Source organism: Zonotrichia leucophrys, chromosome 2 (genome assembly GCF_028769735.1).
Source record: "Zonotrichia leucophrys gambelii isolate GWCS_2022_RI chromosome 2, RI_Zleu_2.0, whole genome shotgun sequence".
In the NCBI taxonomy this organism is placed as follows: domain Eukaryota; kingdom Metazoa; phylum Chordata; class Aves; order Passeriformes; family Passerellidae; genus Zonotrichia; species Zonotrichia leucophrys.
Genome location: NC_088171.1, coordinates 36,785,590 through 36,805,426, shown reverse-complemented (window position 1 = coordinate 36,805,426; position 19,837 = coordinate 36,785,590). Strand labels below are relative to the sequence as shown.

The following is a 19,837-nucleotide window of genomic DNA, read 5'->3' as shown; positions in this document are numbered from 1 at the left end:
ACCATGCCAGGCCTGAAAGTCCAGCTGTGGTAGGCACCTATAGAGGCTTTCATCCCAGCAGTCTGACTGAAAAGGAGATTAAAATAATGAAGCTTACACAGCCCCTCATTACCTGGTTAACAGCTTTCCTTGCAACTTTCAGTGAATTCCCGTTGCTTCCTCCCTGCTGCTCAGTGAGCGTCTCTCTTATGCTGAAGTACACTGACAATCCACCCCTTTCCTTTCCTTTCCTTTCCTTTCCTTTCCTTTCCTTTCCTTTCCTTTCCTTTCCTTTCCTTTCCTTTCCTTTCCTTTCCTTTCCTTTCCTTTCCTTTCCTTTCCTTTCCTTTCCTTTCCTTTCCTTTCCTTTCCTTTCCTTTCCTTTCCTTTCCTTTCCTTTCCTTTCCTTTCTTTCCTTTCCTTTCCTTTCTTCTTTCCTTTCCTTTCCTTTCCTTTCCTTTCTTTCCTTTCCTTTCCTTTCCTTTCCTTCCTTCCTTTCCTTTCCTTTCCTTTCCTTTCCTTTCCTTTCCTTTTTTCCTTTCCTTTCCTTTCCTTTCCCTTCCTCCTTTCCTTCCTCCTTCCCTTCCCTCTTCCCTTCCCTTCCCTTCCCTTCCCTTCCCTTCCCTTCCCTTCCCTTCCCTTCCCTTCCTTCCCTTCCCTTCCCTTCCCTTCCCTTCCTTCCTTCCCTTCCTTCCCTTCCTTTCCCTTCCTTCCTTTCCTTTCCTTTCTCTTCTTCCTTTTCCTTCCTTTGGCGTTTCCTTCCAGCTTGTTAGCGACTTTTAATTGTTCGTTTCCCCATTATTTCCATAAATATACAGATGTAAGGTATATGTTAAGCATAATCTGCGTACTGTGTGTAAATTAGAGTTGACAGCTAAGAATTGATTGTGTCTTTGAGCAATAGATGGACAAAATTACTTCATTACCCCACCGATCTCCTTCTTCGTACATCTACAATTCTGTGCCCTGCTATGAGTTGATGACTGGCAACTTTTTACTACTGTTTCTCTGATGTGGCAAGCATTGCCACACTTCAAATATTGATGAAGTGTTGGTGCTCTACACAACAGGTGAATCAGAAGTATAAATACATCACTTATACTCAACACTGTCTAAATCATTTATATTCAAATAAATATATTGAGGAATGCAGTGTTTGACAGATAATTTCAGATTTTTAGCATCTTAAGTTCTTTAAGACTCAAATGTTGCTACGTGGTGTTTTTAATATAATGTGTGATTGTTACTAGAAGCGTTGGCATTCACGGTGAGGTAGATGAAAGGCTACTTAGCAGTGTTGCCTTCATCAATACTTCGACCACAAACACTGTTGTTTTAGAAGGGAATTTAACTCCTCTCATTTGTATTTTTAATGCTGGAAGGAAAATGCAGTAGTTGGAAACATTCTGAATTGCATTATTAAACAGCAATATCACTATGCCATACAGCATCGTCTTTCTAGAAAGGCCACAAAGCAGTATTAAGGTCTAGAGTTCATTTTTGTGCTCATCAGACCAAGTTCAGGTAGGAAAGCAGTATTTATTGTGAAGAGAGAGAAGGATTGATTATCAGAAGCTAAAGTCTCAGTCTGTCCTCCTAACCCCTTGATGTTCTTGAAAAGACAGTCTTGCTGTCACTAGTATATTGTGCAGGGAATGTTGGAAACATTTTCTGTAAACCTTGATTTCATAAAGATAATCATACAGCAGTACTGGAATATGAGTCTGGAGAGTTGGCTGTGCCTTGACATATATAAGAACACATTTGGCTTTTCTGTTTTGGAAAAATAAAGAGGTGTAGTAATACCCTCAGTTCTCTCCTTGCTCCTGCCTACGATGGAAGTGAGAAGGTACTTTTGCATTCTGAGTTTGAGCTCTCTTCTCAGTAGTGAAACCAAGGGTCAAAAAAGTCGATTTAACATGACTCTGGCCCTGTTGCTTGTTCACATTGATCAGGAGCTAGTAGTAGAAAAGCAGCGTTCGTAATACAGCTTGCAGCTATTTCGAGTTAGCTCCTCTCAGCGGGAGTCATCTTCCTGGAAAGGCCCCACGGAGACCAGTTTAAAATAGAAATCATTAGGAGGGAGATGCACTGCAAAAGCAGCAGTGAGAAAAAACAAAACCTCAGAGAAGTTTGGTTTTCTCCACATCCATCTGATTTTACGTCAAGTGTGCTTTGTGCCTTCATCTGGCAGGGTGTTTGTCTCCCACCTCCTCGGTGGAAGGGGAGAGTCGCAGATTTGTCTTCTGCATGGATGGGCATGAAGAGATGCCTGAGGGGACCTTGTCTACAGCAGACAAGTTTTCCCATTCATTTAGTGCAGCTCCGGTTGGGTGGTTGGGTTTCTTGCAAAATCTGTACTGAATGCAAGCAAAATTTTCAGTGAAAGTTACTGTATTTAATAAGCCTCTAAAATAATTATGCCAAACCTAACAGCTTTTCCACATTCAGAGAGGAATGTTTGGAGTAGCCCCTTTCCCTGGCCTGGGAACTCAGCAGTGACTGCTCACACCATCATGGGATATAGAGCATTTCAATCGTCAGAGAGCATAAGCTTTATCTAATTTTCCTGCTAGAAGCTGCTGTGGATGTTTTTCCTCTTTCATTGCTATAGATAGCATGTCTTCAGTTTAAAATTTAGCAATTAATTTAGGGGAAGGGAATAGAAATCGTGATTTTTTAAAGTACTTCTACACTGAGTGTGCATGTGAAGTGATTCACAATTTGCCATAACTGTAAGAGCAAGAAATAAAAAATATATTTCATCTTACTTTTTAGCTGTTTCAACTGTTGCTAACAAATTCACTACCTGCCATAATTTTTCCCCACATTTTTTAAAAAAGAACATGAACGCAATCATTTGCATCTTCCTGCTCTGTAGTTGTAGTTGGATTTAAAGTATATCCAGGCAGCTGATCACAGTCTCACTCAGGAAGTAATTATTGATTTACTGGTCTGGTATCTATCAAACTTAAACAGGTCTGCTCATTTGAGAATAAGTACCCAAAATTAATTCTAATCCATTATATAAAAGGCATCCTTTGAGATGTGAATCTGGTTTGAGGGCATCCATCAAAGTGGATAATGTTGCTGACTTCTGAAGAGAATAACTGGTTTAACAGCTCTGGTATTTCTGAGGCTTAGTCAGGCTCATAGTCAGGGTATGACAGTTCATTTTGTGATAGTCAGACTTTTGTTAGCACTCTTTTGAAACAAATCCAGAGTCTTGAAATGGCAGTCTGGTATCTCGTACATCTCACAGCAGTGCTCTGACCACCAGGTAAGAAGTTGCAAAATTCACTTTTTGTTTTCCTCTGTTGTTGCCTTCTGATACAAGGCAGGCGGCCTGGTTTCAGGAAACAGCACGGCGACCCCCTTCCCCGGGGTCGCTCGGGCCTAAGAAACACGCAGACACCAATGTGGTGGAGGATCAAAGGCCTTTATTCTCTCTTCCCGTGGGGTTTTATAGTCTAGGGGGCTTCTACGTCAGGTGGGGGTCTGTCTTTACCATCTATGGTTAGTAGGGATGGAAAGTTACCTGGGCAAGTGGAAAGTTACCGGAATCCGGTTTAGGGGGCTACATTCCTATGTTAATTTTCTTATCTAAGGGGGCAGGGGCCCTGTCTTCCTGTAACATCACGAGATCTTCCAAACGCCAGGCCCTATCTGCTACACTCTGTTAAGAACTTCATTGAATAACGAAATATTGTCTTTTTCTGCAGAAAACATTTGGCATCAGCTAAATGAAATCTTGAAAGAAAGAAAAAAAAAACAAACAAAGCAGTCAGGAATATCTGACCTTAACCTTTGTTTACTCTGTACAATAGGATTTTGATAACTTTTGAATAACAACAGCTATGCCAACAGATTTATAGCACAGAATCAAACTGGACTCAGATTTGAATAATATAGAAATCACATAATCTGTTTTTTTGATTCATTGTATCAATGTTTTGTTTTTTTTTAAAGGTAGGAAGGTGTTTTCACTTCCAAATTGACATCTGCAGGGTTTTTTTAAGATAGTTACTTTTTTATTTAAAAAAAAAAACAGCTGTGAGGTACTGATATATAGCAACAGATAAGGAAAAAAATCATTATGTGGCAAATTCATTCATATACATGAAGCACTTCTCTCAAAGTGCAATAACATCTTCTGTGAAGGAATAATTAAATTATACATCTCAGCTTAAAGTAAAAGTCCTTCAGCTGAGTAATATTATATCAATATATATCAATATAGCACTCTTGAAATAGTATCTTTTAAAGTATTTCCAGTTGCAAGGGTACCTTTTAAGATACAGAAAAGAAAAACAAGCTTTTTTCTGCACTTGAGAGCTTGTTTTCCCTCTTGATCTCAGCAACTGGCTGCCCTATGTGGTCCCCCCAGCAGTGGGAAACTCTTGGATGAGAGTCCCCCAGTGAGGATGCTGTGCCATGGTGCATCCATTCACAGGAGAGCAGCTGCAGAGCACAAGCCAACTTTCTTTTCATCCCTCCTCTTCTCACGTCTCTTTCCAGTCACGTGGATTTCAAAGGGGGGTCCCAGCAGAAGGATGTGATCAAGGAGGCACTCATGCAAAATCACATTGCCCATATACTTCACTCACCTTAGGATTATTTTTCTTAATTCCTCCCTACTCACTAGCCAGGGAAGAAGAATGAGCATTGGTAAATTTATGTTCCACTTATTTGAAAGTTAAAAAGCTTTGCATTCAGAAGAGATGAAGCCAGCAGATTAGAAGCCATATGCAGTTCAAGGACATATTTAAGAAAAGGATACATTGCCAATTCCACAAGGAATTCTACCTTCCTTTCTGTTTCATTGCACAAGAGAAAGACATCCCAATTTATGCCTTTATTCCTCAGTTGCTACTTATTGGCCGTATTTCCTACCTTTTTGCTCCTAATCTTTTTTCCTCTGAAACTAATATTAAAATCTGGCATTAATTTTTGCTAAAGTAAATATGTGATGATACAAACATTTCTATTAATTTTTACTGCTGGGTAACTATCGTAGTCCATTCATAATTTTTTTTTAAATTTCTCTATGTACTGGCTCATCAAGCATGGTTTCAGCTGGGTTTTACAGTGAGGATAAATTATTTTCCTTATATTTTTAAATACTGATTCACAAAACATCTCTAAAGGTCAGTAATAATAGTAGAGTATTTCCACATCATGTGGAATAACTTTCAGCTTTTGTTTTCTTGCTCTTGTCCTCCCAATTTTTTCATATTTCCTTCATTTAGTCTTCAGCAGGTTGGAATTATTTTCTTGGTCCATCTGCCTAGTTCGTGTGCATGCCCTAGTTTTTTAATGTATGGTTTAATTTATGTGGGGATCACACACTATGGAATACTTTCCTTTCTAATGCTGAGAAATCTAATGCTGAGAAATGGAAAAGATTGTTGAATTCAGTGATTCAGGCTGTGGTCAGGCATGGCTGTCCTGCCTATGAAGGCTTTGGACTTCTGATGTTTCAAATTATGGACCTTTTAAAAGAAGGAAATCATGCATTCTTTGAAACAGTGGAAAACAGAATGTAAGTTATTCTTTTATTAGTAAATATTAATATATTTTACTTACCAAGTTGAGGAAATAGATAATTTAGATATAAAATAAAAAGCAAGTAAAATGTTGCGATAATTATGGATTTTTGCAATTCAACATGCTACATATTTGCAGAAAGATCTGTTTTTTTATTTTTTCTGGCCCTCATAATGCAGTGTCTTTCTCATGTAAAATTGTTCATTTGTACAACAATTTGACAATTGTACAACATTGCTGCAGGACATTGCCACTGTAGTATAGTAAATAAAGTGTGCTAAATAATGTGAGCATAGATCTCCTTGTTCAGGCAGGCTGCTTGTGCAAAGCTGAGTTATGGTACCTTCACTGATACTCTTGACCTTAATCACATCACCTTGACTTTTGTCAGCTGTTGCCTTTCATGGTTCTAGACTCTTTCATTCCTTCTGTGTCTCAGATTGCTTTTTAGCGGTTCATTTAGTACTTAGGCGTGGTTCCTTTCTCCTCTTCACCCTTTCCATTCCTCCTTTTTACCCATTACTGATTTCTGGCCCCAACTCAATTTCAAACTTGTGCTTTTACACGAGTTTTAAATCTACCTCTCCACTTCTAATCTTTCTTCTTGTCCTGTCTCCCACATCTCATTATATTGCTATTTATTCTGTAAACACAAAACTCATATCAAATTACTCAATGCTTTTACTTACTTGAAACTTCATATTGTGTCAGAGTTGGCAGTGTCATCATATTTGTCCTTGTCAGGATCATCTGTTAACAGCAGTTGTGGCTTTTCACTGATTTGGGCCTTGAACATGCAGGATGTTGTTAAAGACAAACAAATGCAATGCAGATGTGGATTAATTGTACAAAGCTCTAATTCTGAAATACCTGGAATACACATTCTCATGAGCAGCAAAGCATTCTTCCATAACGAGTGTCACTGAGGGCTTTGGGTTCAGTCTGTGTATGTAAGACAGGAGTGGCACAAAGGAGTATCCTGTCATTTTCAGGTGACAGATACGATCTCATTCTGCCAATCTGTCTCTAGGAATCTTTGCTGTTTTCTTAAAGAGTCAGAAATCAGGAGCTGGGAGGCCAGAGAATGAAGTGAGTCTGCAGAGTTATTGGAGTTGTAGTTTCTCTGGGCTGTGTTGGAGTGTGGAATCGCCTGGGGTTGTCTTCCTGCAAACACTCCATACCAGGGTAGTGAAATGCGTCCTTGAAGGACCATGCTGGGGGTATGGAAGGCAAGAGTCTCCTGAAGTGTTGGTACTGCACTGCTCCTTCTGTCAGATAAGTTTTGCTCAGCCCTGGGTCTTTAACCTAAAAGAACAGAATAGGAGGGGAACGAAACTTTTTGTAGTCCTTCTACAAGGAAGAGCATTCTAGCACCTGCAATGGCCATGGGATCAAGATGAAGATTGCTGTGCTTCTACCCAAACCTTTCTGTGAGCTGCAGCAGATTTCTCTGGTTTTGAATGTTTCCTAAACCATTTTTAAGTTCAAAACTGTATGTAACACAGAGGCTGGTGTGGTCTTCTAGGCGCCAGTAGTAGCCTGAGTTCCTTGGTACACAGGAGCAACAGAAGTCCTGCAGGAGCAGAGCATTGCTGGAGGCTTCCTGGCAGCAGTGCCAGGCTCAGGCTGGCCTCACCTCTGCAGATAATAAGGTTGTCAGTCTCTAGGTTTGGATATGGAGACTTGTGTTTGCAGGTCACAGAAATTTGTTTTGAAGGCATCAGTCAGCAGTAAGTAACAGCACATTTGAGTTTATTTAGGATGTTTTCTCTCTTTATCTTTCTTTCGATGTTACAGGAAATATTCAGGAAGTAATTTTGCAAGAACGCTTGGAAAAAGAAGATGAAATCCTGGTTTCCTTGGCTGGTTTGAAGCAGGTATTACTATTGCATAGTTTAACTTTCTTGTGCCCTTCAAAGCTATTAATCCTTTCTCCTTTTTTTCTCCTATTTATTCTTTTTGTATACTGCTATTTTGTCTTCTTGTAGCTGTTTTACTAGTGCATCAAACCTTGTGGTGTATTTTTATTTGTAACAATAAAACTCAGCTATAAAGAGTTCAAACAATTTGCACAGTATTTGCTCCTGTGGAAGTTTTGGAGGCCTCAGATCAAAACTAAAGTGCAACACTAAGTGCTGGACTTAAGCCATGCTATCATTTTTCTTAATGCCAAATGTACTTGCTAGACAACAGCTATGCCTGTGTCCCCATTATTTCATTGTGACAACACTTGAATATCATTGAATTAAAGGAAAAAATACTGCATACATAAAATGAGAATACTGCTGAGCATCTGTAGCTCTGATTATACTGCCCTCTGCTCCCTCAAAATACATTTTATGAAGAGCAATGTGTCATATGTTAAATCTATAATGAGGCAGGGAGTAATCTTAACAGTTTTATTCTTTTTAGATTTCCTGGATAGTTGTTCTCCAGACTCTAATAGAAACCACATTTCATGGTATTTTCTATCTTTAGCCAATATAGGTCTGAATATTGACTTGCTTCCTATCTTTTCAAAGCAAATATTTTGGGGAAATGGTGTATGAAAGCAGTCTGCACAGAGCTTTAGAAAATGTAGAGTTCCTCCCAGTTTTTAACTTACATCCTTTCCTTTCCTATTCAACAACAGATCAAGGATATCCTGAAAGGTTCATTGCGTTTCAACCAGAGCCAGCTGGAAGCTGAAGAAAATGAGCAAATTACTATTGCTGATGACCATTACTGTTCCAATAATCAGAACAAGGCGGCAGGTGATGTTCTAAAGGGACCTGTCATGACAAAGCAACAGTTCATCTCAGGACAACAGGTAAAATAAAAACATCTCAAGCAGGCCATTGATGGCCTTCCATTTTTTGGAGATTTCCTCTAGCATGTCCAGACATTATGTGGGACACACCAGCATTCCTGGTCCATATGAAGAGTGGGTTAAAAGTGTATCTCTAGCTACTGCCCTGCTCTGATTAATTATTTTTATTGTAGCCTTATGTTCCACACACAGATATTTAAGTCTAAGGGGAGTTCTTTAACACTGTTGAATCACAGAATCACAGATTAATTTCCAACGAAAAAAAAAGTAAAAATTGCAGGTAAATGTTCCCATACCAAATGTTCCCACATGATTATTCTCATTGTCCTTGTCCTCCAGGATCCCATTATGTAAGAGCTGATTAACTGCATTGCAGTGTATTCATGGCCTGTGCCAAAAAGGAAATAGCAAGGAGGTTGCTTTTACCTTCTACTTCATTGTATTGACTTTCTCCTTGAATCTGTAAACAATGTTTTCACATACAAAGCATCCAGTCATAGGACAGGTTCATAGACAAAGGGCCCTCTCAGTCTAAGCCTCAGTCCAACCCAAACGTGATCTTAAAAATAAGTACTTTTGTGCCTGCTCATTTCTATGTTGGAGTTCTATGAAGTCTGCCATCCTGCTGCTGATACTCACACTCATAAATCAGTGGCAGCATTATCACCTCAAAGTCTGAGTCTGCAGTCAGTTCACTTTTGACAAGTTTACTTAGGAACTACAGGAAATATTTATTCATTTTCAAGTAATGACACAGGGTCATTTTGATTTATTACACACAATCCCCCTGAGTTAGAACATTCTATGTTAAAAATATATATTTTAATTGTCTTTTGGTATTAGAGGCAATACCGAGATTTATTTTTTTATACTCAGTAATGGTGAAGAGCAAAGCTTTGCTAGAGAGTTTTCATTTCTTGCTTAGCTGTTGTCATTACAATCATTACAATCACTACTTTCTGCCATAATAAAGGCATAGGTTAAACTGATACAGCATATTGGAGTGTTCGTATTTTTGCCCTTGATCTCCTAGCTTTTTCTATGACATAACTTTTGTTTTCTTTCCAAAATGGTAATATTTTTTGTTGATTTTTTGCTTCTAGAAACTAGAAGGTAGAATGCCATATAACATGGCAGCAAGCTGCATGTGGTGTGGGTGTGTGTGAGCAGACCCTACTGATGCTGGGGAAGCCCTTACTCAGAGTCTGGTATAAACCACGTGTCTTGGATGTGTGGGACTCCTTGGGTATTGAGAGTGTACAGCTGAAGCCTGCTCTGCACAGATTTCTCTCCAGTGCAGATTTTCAGGGCAATGTACAATGAGGTCTGGGCTTATCCCAGTGTGTAGTCAGGGTATGTACATCCAGCCCCAGGAGCTGGGTGGCATCCATGACCCACAATTTCAAGGCTGCTCATAAGTCAACTATGAGCAACATGAGTAGAGGTTGTACAAGCTGAGCTGCTGCAGAGCATTAATGAGGCATTAGCACTGCATGGTTTATGTTTGTAGGTGCAGCACATCCATATGGATTAGCCTCCTTTCCTCTTATCTTTGGGAACTTCCAATTATGATAATGAGCAACAGCACCTCTGACGGAAAGAAAAATATTAGTGTTAGAAATGGTACTCCAGGAGGACGGGTGGTATCCTTAGTTAGTTGATTAGGGATAGTTTGTCTGTCTGTCTAACTAGCCCCTAGTTAGTCTGTGCTGTTTCCAAGCCCTTTGTCTTTAACCACCATGCATAAAATCAAACAAAAAGAGGAGAGCTTAGGACCCCTTTTAATAAAATACAGAACAATAAAAATGTGGAATAGTGGAGTGTGATATTAGACTGTTAATTGGTGGGCTCATTTGTTGGCCCAAACCAGGCCACAGCCCAGGTTTTTAGCTCTGCTGAAGAAAGGGGGCCTGCACTGATGCCCTGGGTCATGCTGGGAGTACTCACAGAGAGCTGCAGGAGGATTAAAAAACAACCACTTCTAGCTATTTTAATGCATTTCTTGCTAAATAAATTTCTATTCTATTTGCATTTTCTGTGACTTTGGTAATGCCTGTAATTCTGTTTGGTGTGATTTGTACTGTAGAGATTATTCTTTGCTGGAGTTATAGGGTTATTTTCTAGGACAGCTGAAACAGTTATAGGTGTAGCTATTCTATAAATGAGATTAAAATCTGGTGTTTTGAGCCTGGCTGTTATATAAGTATAAATTATTTATCATGTTAGCTTTTTTTTAAAAGTGTTCTTCCTCTTTTTTGTATCAAAATTCCTTTCTGCAAAATGAGGATAAGGGTATAGCCCCTTTTTAGAAAGGAAAGCTGCAAAATTAAAAATGCAAAAATATTAAGATAAAGGCTAAAAGGAATCAAGCATTTTTTGGAATGTTTGGCTTTGGTAGCAGCATGCAGTTGACAAACAGAAGGCTTCTGTTGCTAAATAATGAATGATAATTAACACATTATCTTGCCTTTATGTCTGTTCAAAGAAGGAGGCAAAATGAGCTGCTGTTCTTCTAAGCTTTCTTGATTTGTATCCTTGCAGTTAGTTTTAACTCATTCACAGTGTGAAGGCAAATGAAATAAGCCTGGTCCTAGTAGCTGATATTCATCAGGAAAAATTGTTTGGAGAAGCCATATGGCAACGGGCGTAAGGTTGTTAACTTTCAAAGCTACTGGAAGTATAATTCTGTCATTTTTCATTTATTCAGTAGTGGCAGCAGATGGGAGAAAACATGCTTCACGTCAGCGTGAGTTTCCTGAAACAGAAACAGGCAAAAGAAGAAGGAAGGAGGTATTTTACCTCTGGAAATATCAGTTCCAAAATACCAGTGTATGCTAGGGATAGGCAAACATTTACAGGCAGCTCTTTTATAGGATTTTGGGGTCAATATCTCTGCTTTGCTGCTTCTCTGTTACTTCAGTGAGCTATAGGTCTCCTTAACCAAACCAAAAAGTGTGGGTGGCGTGAAGAGTAGTGTTGAGAAGCTCAACAGTTACAACAAGAAACTGGGATGAGTGGTTTTCTTTCCTTTATTAAAGAGCAGGATGCTTTTCCAACTGCACTAGAACACACTCTTGAAAGCAGAATTTAGGAAACTGGGGAGTGCTAGAAACAAAAATAATGATCTTGCTGGGCGAGTGTTTCACTAAGTAAGATCTGTGTCACCCTACGCAAGGTGGAGGTGTGAGGGATGTGAGGACTGAAATAAAGGATTCTTGATAGCTTGGAATAATAAAGTGTATAATTTTGAAAAATGAGGCAGTACTGCATTCCCTGAGAGCTTTTAAATAGAAGTGTGGAAAGTGGCCAGGTGAATTATGTGGCGGTGGTTGTTCAGAGAAATGTATATTTCTGTTGTACAGGGCAGGGGGATGGGAACAAAGTTCTGAAATTTTGACTATGGCATTTAGAGCTCCCAAAAAAGTATCAATATAGGCTGGAAGATTAGGGATTGAGACCAGCCCTTCTTGAGAAGGACTGGGGAATACTAGTGGATGAGAGGCTGGACATTTCCCAAATTGGCACTTGAGCCCAGAAATCCAGCTGTACCCTGGGCTGCATCCAAAGCAGTGTGGCCTGCAGATTCAGAGTGGGGATTCTGCTCCCTCTGCTCCCCTATGGTGAGACCCCACCTGGAGCACTGCATCCAGCTCTGGGGTCCCCAACACAGAAAGGACATGGGCCTGTTGGAGCAAGTCCAGAGCTGTGTGACAAAGATCATTAGAGGGCTGGAGCACGTCTCCTATGAAGACAGCCTGAGAGAGTTGGTGATTTTCAGCCTGGAGAAGAGAAGGCTCCAGGGAGACCTAATAATTGTGGCTGTTCAGTACTGAAAGGGGTGCTTAAAACAGAGATGGGAACAAATTTCTTATCAGGGCCTGTTGCAATAGGACAAGGGGCAATGATTTTTAACTAAAAGAGGGTTGGTTTAGATTAGATCTAAGGAAGAAATTTTTTAATGATGAGGAGGGTGTGATACACTGGGACAGGTTTCCCAGAGAGGTGGTGGGTGCCCTATCCCTGGAAACATTGATGGTCCAATTGGACAGGGCTCTCAGCAACCTGCTCTAGTTGAAGATGTCCCCGTGTCTCGCCGTGGGGGTTGGACTATGTGACCTTTAAAGGTCTTCCCAACCCAAACTATTCTGTGGTTCTGTGTTGCTGGAGCAGAGCCACGGTTGTGTGCTGCCTGTGTCCTCAGCCCCCTGGTGATGGCAGCTGACTCACTGACAGCTCATGAAGACAGCATTTCAAACAGACAAGATGAAAGCAAAAGGCTAATTACTAACAAATGATGCCTCAGCTCAGAAGTGTTTAAACAGGGAAGAGTCTCTCCTTGTAGGATAGAACTCAGTGGTTTTAACTTCATGGAAACTGCTTGCAGTTTTTGACATTTGAACTACTCTGGTTCTGCATGTATCAGGAGGGTTGGAGATCAATTTTGATAACGCTCAGAAGAGGCTAGTTGTTGATCTTTCTAAAACCAATCTGCTGTGTTTTGTATGAATTGTATTAAGTCTTCTGTGAAAACGGAGTTTCTACGAAAAATAATAAATGTCAATTTCTATCAATGTGACGACTGTCTTACATTGGGACAGGTAAAATTTTGGACTCAAGATACTTCCATTTGAATTATAAAGTGGTAAAATTAGTTCATTACAAAACAGAATATTATATGTTATTAAACCTATCGTAATATTAATAACATAATATTATTATACCTGCATACTTGTAGATAACATACAAAAACTATAAATTATGAGAGCAGGATATTTCAGAATTTACTAGAAAGGGAGATATTTGAAGCCTTATTAATATAAATTTGGGCACAATTCTGTATTTGAATAAATTTTCCCATTCAGCTGAGATTTATCTTCATTGTGACTTCTAACAATTTGTAATGAGCATGCAAATGACAACCAAAGACTTCCAGCTCTCTCATTTCATCTTACAGTCCTTCATAATCACAGGTGGGTTTTGCCTCCTAAGCTACAAGAACATTCTGATCTATAATCAGTAGTCAAAACAAGAAAGTCATTTTCACCTGTAATGATAAATTTTGCAAAAGAAATTTTGCTGGTGGTCGTAGATTCTGTAACTGCAGGTGTGGCTTGCTCATGCTTGTGGTACTCCAATTTTATATACCATGATGTAGGTTTGCCTTTATCTCATTCAGATTATTCCTGATTTTTCTTTTCTATAACTGCTTGTTTTTTGGGTTCTTTTTTTGTTTTTGTAATACTTATAATCTCTTTTCATCCCAGAATGAAGTTTTTTTTCTTCTTCTTCTTTTTCTTCTTTTTTTATTTTTTGTGGAAGGGTCACAGTTGAAGGGCTTGTATTGCCACAAGTGTGGCTGTACACATTTCCCAGTACTTTTCCTTTTTCTCACTCTTGGATTCGTGTAATCAAATATATTGGTTTCAGCATCACACCGCTTCAGGATGCTTGTACCTACAGGCTGTTTGGCAGGTTGCATTATTACTCTGAAAAAAAACCTGTGTGGAAGCAACCAAGAAAGCAGTCATGTTCTTGCCAGAGGAACGAAGCACTAGACAGGAGCTGAGTGCAGCTCTTGCAGCAGGAGACCAAGTGTTGTCCTTTTGGGTTGCAACCAAGCTAAAAGGCTGCCAGTTGTCAACAAGTGAGAAATCTCACTCTACTGTGTATGGCAGTTTCCCTTTCTAATTGCATATAGCTCTGATTGGAAAAGCTAGGAATATGTGTGTGGCTAGTATAATGGAATATAAGATTGAGGCTTCATATTTTTCTGATGCAGTAATGCGTGGTCTTGAGCTACTACCTAAGTGCTCAAGGACACACATTTCCCAAGATCTAGCCAGACAGAATTGGGATTCCCACAGCCTCATTTTCTGGAAGAGTTAGGAAATAGTCAACAACACTAACCCTGGAAGCTCTGGCAGCGCTGATTTTTTGAACCCAAACTGGTGCACACTAAACCAGGTCTATGGGTGGTTTAGATTTCACAAGTCAGGGTTTTACTAGGAAATTCTATTTCACACCATTCTCCTGACAAGTTCCAAAATGCTATTGTACATGCAAACCAGCAAAAATGCAAACCAGCAAAAAATTTCTCAAAACCATCTCACTAAATACTACAGAAACCCACTGTAATTGCTGAAAGTCTTGACTATAATGTATGTGTGTGATGCTTGGCTGCTGTGGTCACCACCTGGATGCACTGTGATGATGAGACATGTAAGACTGTTAGACCAAAAAAAGTATTTTTAGAGTGTTACATTTTATGCTTTTTTAAATTAACTCAGTTGGTCAGAGCATGGTGCTAATACGCCAGGGCTGTGGGTTGATCTCTGTGGGAGCTGTTCACTTAAGAGCTGGGCTTGATGGTCCTTGTGAGTCCCTTCCAGCTCAGAATATTCTGTGATTCTGTGAAATAACAAATGATGTCATCCAAAGTTAATATCCACTTTATTTTTCACTTTATTTAGTCATTGCCACTTTTGGATAATAATTATTCCTTTGTCCCATTCCCATATGTCTGACATGCTTCATAAGCCTCGTTATGTGATGATGCTGGTGCTCACTTCAAGTCTTTTCTGTGCCGTTGTTTCACAGACTACAACTGATGCGAGCACTAGTGAGAGCAAGAGCGCTGATGACTATATTATGGTTTCCAAAGAAGAGGAGAGAAGTAAAAGTGCTGCTCCAGAGCCGGTGCAGCCCCTTCAGGCACACAAGGAGGCAGCAGTGAAGGCAGAAGCTCCATCTCGTTCCTCTTTGATATTTTCCGACCCTCTGATGGGTTCCATTTCAGCCTCCTCCAGCAACCTCAGCTCCAGCCCTGATGATGACAGTAGTAATAACAGCAAAGATTCTGACTTTGCTATTGTCAGCCCACTGGACATCTAAGGAAACAGGTTGGGAGAGTTTGGGAAATCCGTCATTACAACTCAGCTCTAATTTCTGTGATTTCACGGGTTGGATAGTTCTTTGGATTACAAGGACAGAAAATAGATAAAGGTAGCCCATTTCAGCTGCCAAAAGCCTAAATTAAAATAAAAAGGCAAACAAACAAAAAAAGACATAAATTTGCTACTTTTAAAAAATAATATATACATTTTAATAACTGCCTTAAATAAAGACCCAGTAAAACCCAGTTCTAATATACAGTTATTATTAATTATGCTGTTACCCTACGTAGGAGCTTTGTTACTATAGAAGTGATGCCTTCCCAAAGCATAGAGTAGTATATGCTAGATACCATAATGAAAATGTGTGGATACCTGACATCAGACCTGATGCAGGAAAGACAGGCTAGATTTATTAATGTCCTTTTACAAAATGTGCTTGACTGGGTTTTCTGTGTAGGAAAGGGTACTGTTTCTTCAGAGACTGTGATTAGAGAAGTAGGGAATGAGTATCAAAAAGATTAAAAGCATCATCCTGGTAGGAAGTTTGTTGTCCCTTGAGGAATCCTAGTTTCTTAATTTTCGTCCTGCAATAGCCTGAGGTGTGTTCAGGGCAGAGGTTTGTGTAGTTGTTCCTCAGTGCTTACAGGAGACAATGTGACAAGCTCCTTGAGAATGGGGACCTACCCAAAAGAGCCCTATTTGCCTTTCTCTACTTTTCCCCCTTGAGAGTTCCCAGTTCAACACTTTCCTTCTTTATCTTTGTCTACTTTTACTTCCCCTGGCATGATTTTTTTAAATTTTGCTCAGACTACCGCAGTCAATAAGTAGGTGCAAGGGAAATAGCAGTATTTCATAATGTAGACCTGAGCTGGTTGAACTAAAGCTAGCCCAAGTATGTTAACTTACCAGGGAAGGTTGCAAAGTGAAATGAAATGTTCATAATTAAAAGCACTTTATGTCTCATTGCTATTATCTTCTATAGACTCTGTTTACATATATTGCTATATGATTTCCATATTTCTAATCACAAGAAACATAATGGTGCAGCAGCGTTAACCAACAGAAAGTTTCTAATTAACTTTGTTACTTGTTCTTCTATGGAAAAGTGTATTTTTTTTCCCATCAAGTCCATAGTACTTTTAATAACAGCTTTCTTCAAGTAGATAAGGGGGGTTTCTGTGCTCTCTGATCCCTGTCACCTCTGTTGGAATTCAGAAAACAACTGGTGGTGAGTAAACCACTCCTCTTGCAGGACCTACACAGAGTTAGCTTGAGGAAGGAATGTTAATATGTCACTCTGTCACAGCAGCAAAAAAAAGCATCATTTGCTTTTAAGATGCATATACATTATACCATGCAACAACTTCCTATTTGCATGGCAAAGCTTGTGTTTGTTCAAAGTTACGAAATTGTAGTTATTTGCTGCGTAGTCTGTAATTGTAAATGAAGTACTGTATCCCAAAGATGAGGTGACATGTAATTTGCTGGTCTTAGATTTTACAAGGTCTGTGTCGGTGACTGAGCTGAAGAGTTAATTGTCATGTAATTACGTGGTAGCTGCCATCCTTACATGTTCAAATGCCACCATGTAGTTCTTCAGAGATTATTTGTGCCTTGTAAAATGTTAAAATACTAGAATGTTATGAGCAGGCATAGCATCATGCCTCTCTGCAACAGAGTGATGCAGTCAGGTGACTGTTTGGATGAAAGATCTTAAATGCATAACATTTTGGAGAGGTGTTTATTTTAAGCTTCATAAAAGATCACTTTGGAATTCAGCATGCATGCCTGTCTCCAGTTTATTTTATTGCCCTGAGTTTGCATGAATGCCAGGGGATGGGGTGGCTGGTTGATTTATTTAAGCCTTTCAAGCTTTTCTAGCTTTAACCTATACAGCAAGGCTTGTGGCACCATCAGCAAAGGGTGGCTGTTGAAGAAGTACCTGTGGAAAGAAGAAAGAAATATTCTGGGGACAGAGAGAAAAGTTTTATATTCTGTGATACATAAACATTCAAAGATTCCAGTAGCTTGGCAGGAGAAAATGTTTTTACTTCTTTTTTATTTTTTTAAGCATCAGTCTTTTGATTTCTATTCTAGTGGGTTGTTTCAGGGATCACATTGCTGTTTTCTTGAACAGTCTCATTGCCAATGGAAGAGTGTGATTTGTACAGGTTTTTTTATTTTTGTAAATTAGTTGTATCTTTAATGTTGCATATTTTAAAACGGTAGTTTATGAAGATTTGGGGAGTTTCTAAGAATCAGTGAATACCGATAAACTGAATGCGTATCATGCCATGGGATATGATAAAAATCTCCAAAAGCAGAGAGACAATTATACAAATAAGATCAGAGTAACTCCAGTAAATTAATCTGGTTTGGTTGTACCATGTCCTTTCACATCTTAAATATGTTGTCTCTGATATTTGATCATAGTGCAGAGATAATGAAAAGTATTTTAGTATATTCATTAAGTTAGAAACTTGTAAGTTAGAAAAAACATCAAATCATCACCCTGTTTTGTGTTATGTTAAGAATATAGTGAAAGAGAAATTGTCATTTAAAATACAAGATTATTCATTTTCCCTGGAAATGACCTGCTCATAATGTTCATGGATAACAGTAATTGGATAGAAAAATTATTAGCATTGCAAATTGCTGACAAAAACTGATGCAGCGTTAAGATTGCCCATCTGAGACTGTTTTACTGTATTTACTTTATAAGGTAATAAATATTTATTACTTTGAAGTCTCTTGCATGTCATGTCAGTTGTATGTTCTGCAGAAAGGCAGCATCATATTTTGACTGGGTATTGATTTAGTCGTGGAGCTTTGTATCTTTACTCTGGAAGAACATTTAGCCCGCTTTATTAAAGAAAGAATTAACAAACTTTTTGGGTTGTGCTTGTGCTGTTTTCTCAAAAAAGAGGGAAAGCTTTTTGACTAGAATACTGAAAGTATAATTTCTGAGAACTAGGATGATTAAAACTTTAAAACTATCTATATAAGCACAAAAACTGATTGTTACTTTAATCAGATTTTATGTATGTGATCCAGGGAATAAAACTGGATGTCATTTATCTCAACTAAACAATATAGAATATTTCCTGTTTTATGAAATTTCCTGTATCTGAAAATGAATCAGTATTTACCATGGCATAACTTGTCTGTAATTTCATGAAGCTCAGTATAGTGTCATCATTGTGTCTCAATGACAGTGCCAGTATCTGTACAGTACATTTCTGAGTCTCTATACTTGAATTCGCATTCCTAACTCATGGTTCTCCAGTATGTTCTCATTAAATGGCATAGAGGCAACTATTTTAAAGATTGCATTTCAGATTTAAGGTGTACTTGTGCCTGACTTGTGCCTGCAACATCATCTGTTCAAATACATCCTAACATGAACAGATTTTCAAATTCTTGGTGTCAGCCCTTAAATAATACTTTTCATTTTGTGCTGCATGTGTTGGTCTAGAATGAATTATTCTAATGATTTATTAGACTTGAAAAGGTGCAATTTCATAAAATAAACTTCATTTGGCTACAGAATAGTAATTACACTGTCTTGTAATCTGTGCTGTTCTTTTGAGAGTGATTATATACAGTCTGTGCATAGTGTTTGCTGTGTCCCCCAGTCTGCCAGACTCTGGCTTTAGTAGCTAAATTTAGAGATGAAAAAGCATGAAAAAAGGTTGTTAGAGTAACAGCAACTTGAAGCATGCACACAGGCAACTTGCTTTCCTGCTTCTCACAAGTTACTTAACCACTGAAATGGTAAGGGAAGTTTTAGGTGTGTGGGAGGATCTGCAAGAGGCAAAGTGCACAACCCTAGAAACAGACAATGAGCTCGAAGAGTTGCAGCTGGAGACTCTGAAACTGTGGGTTCTTTAGGGCAGGAACCATCTTTTTCTCTGATGTTGTACTACACAAACACTGTCAAAATTAGAGTAACAATAATAATAATATACTCATTATTTCACCCCATTTTGCTCTTTTAAACTGCAAACTAGATTTAATCCAGTAACAGTAACTCAGATGATAGCTGTGGGAGCAGCAGAATCTGGTCCTACACTGCTGAAATAAGTGCAGATGAGGAACAGTTGTTTAAATAAATAAATTAAAACCAAAGAAACCTCTCACCACAAACAGGACTATAATATTGCCAAATACAAAAAAAAAACCCTTATTTCTTTCTAGATATATACAAATTACAAGAGGTATTTTTCAAACTGTGCTTCAGATAGCACTTATGTAACTTGTTTGACTATGCCAGGTAGGTTTGTGCCAACCTGTCTTTGTTTTTAACTTGTAAAAGCCTAGCTGATGCCAGAATGTGGGAACTATTAAAATATATCAGCTGCAGAGAGAAGACATTGTGGTTCCATTTTCTGTGAATGGTAAGAATTTGATCCTTCAAATCCTGCTGATTTAACACTTTCACTGTCTGCCGAGGTAACAACGTGAAAAACCTTGTAATCATTTCCAGAGACCTGATGGGAGCTCCACTGCTTAAGGCATCACATGCAGTTGCAGAGCTTTGAGCTGAGAAACTTTTCACAGCTTTGCCTTTGACTGTGGGCTTTGGGGACTGTAGCAAAACCAGGTTTGT

The 19,837-nt window shown here is 38.8% G+C and overlaps 1 protein-coding gene across 11 annotated transcripts in view; it reads left to right on the top strand.

Moving 5' to 3' along the window:
- The window catches only part of TBC1D5 (TBC1 domain family member 5), a 315,243-nt gene extending 296,466 nt beyond the window's left edge, over positions 1-18,777 (top strand). For all 11 annotated transcript variants that reach the window (XM_064704600.1, XM_064704597.1, XM_064704595.1 and 8 more), the window contains 3 exons: positions 7,324-7,403; positions 8,159-8,335; positions 14,933-18,777. In XM_064704600.1, the coding sequence (XP_064560670.1) occupies positions 7,324-7,403; positions 8,159-8,335; positions 14,933-15,226 (551 nt within the window). In that variant the 3' untranslated portion in view covers positions 15,227-18,777. The remainder of the gene's footprint in view (positions 1-7,323; positions 7,404-8,158; positions 8,336-14,932) is intronic.
- The last annotated feature ends 1,060 nt before the right edge of the window (positions 18,778-19,837 follow it).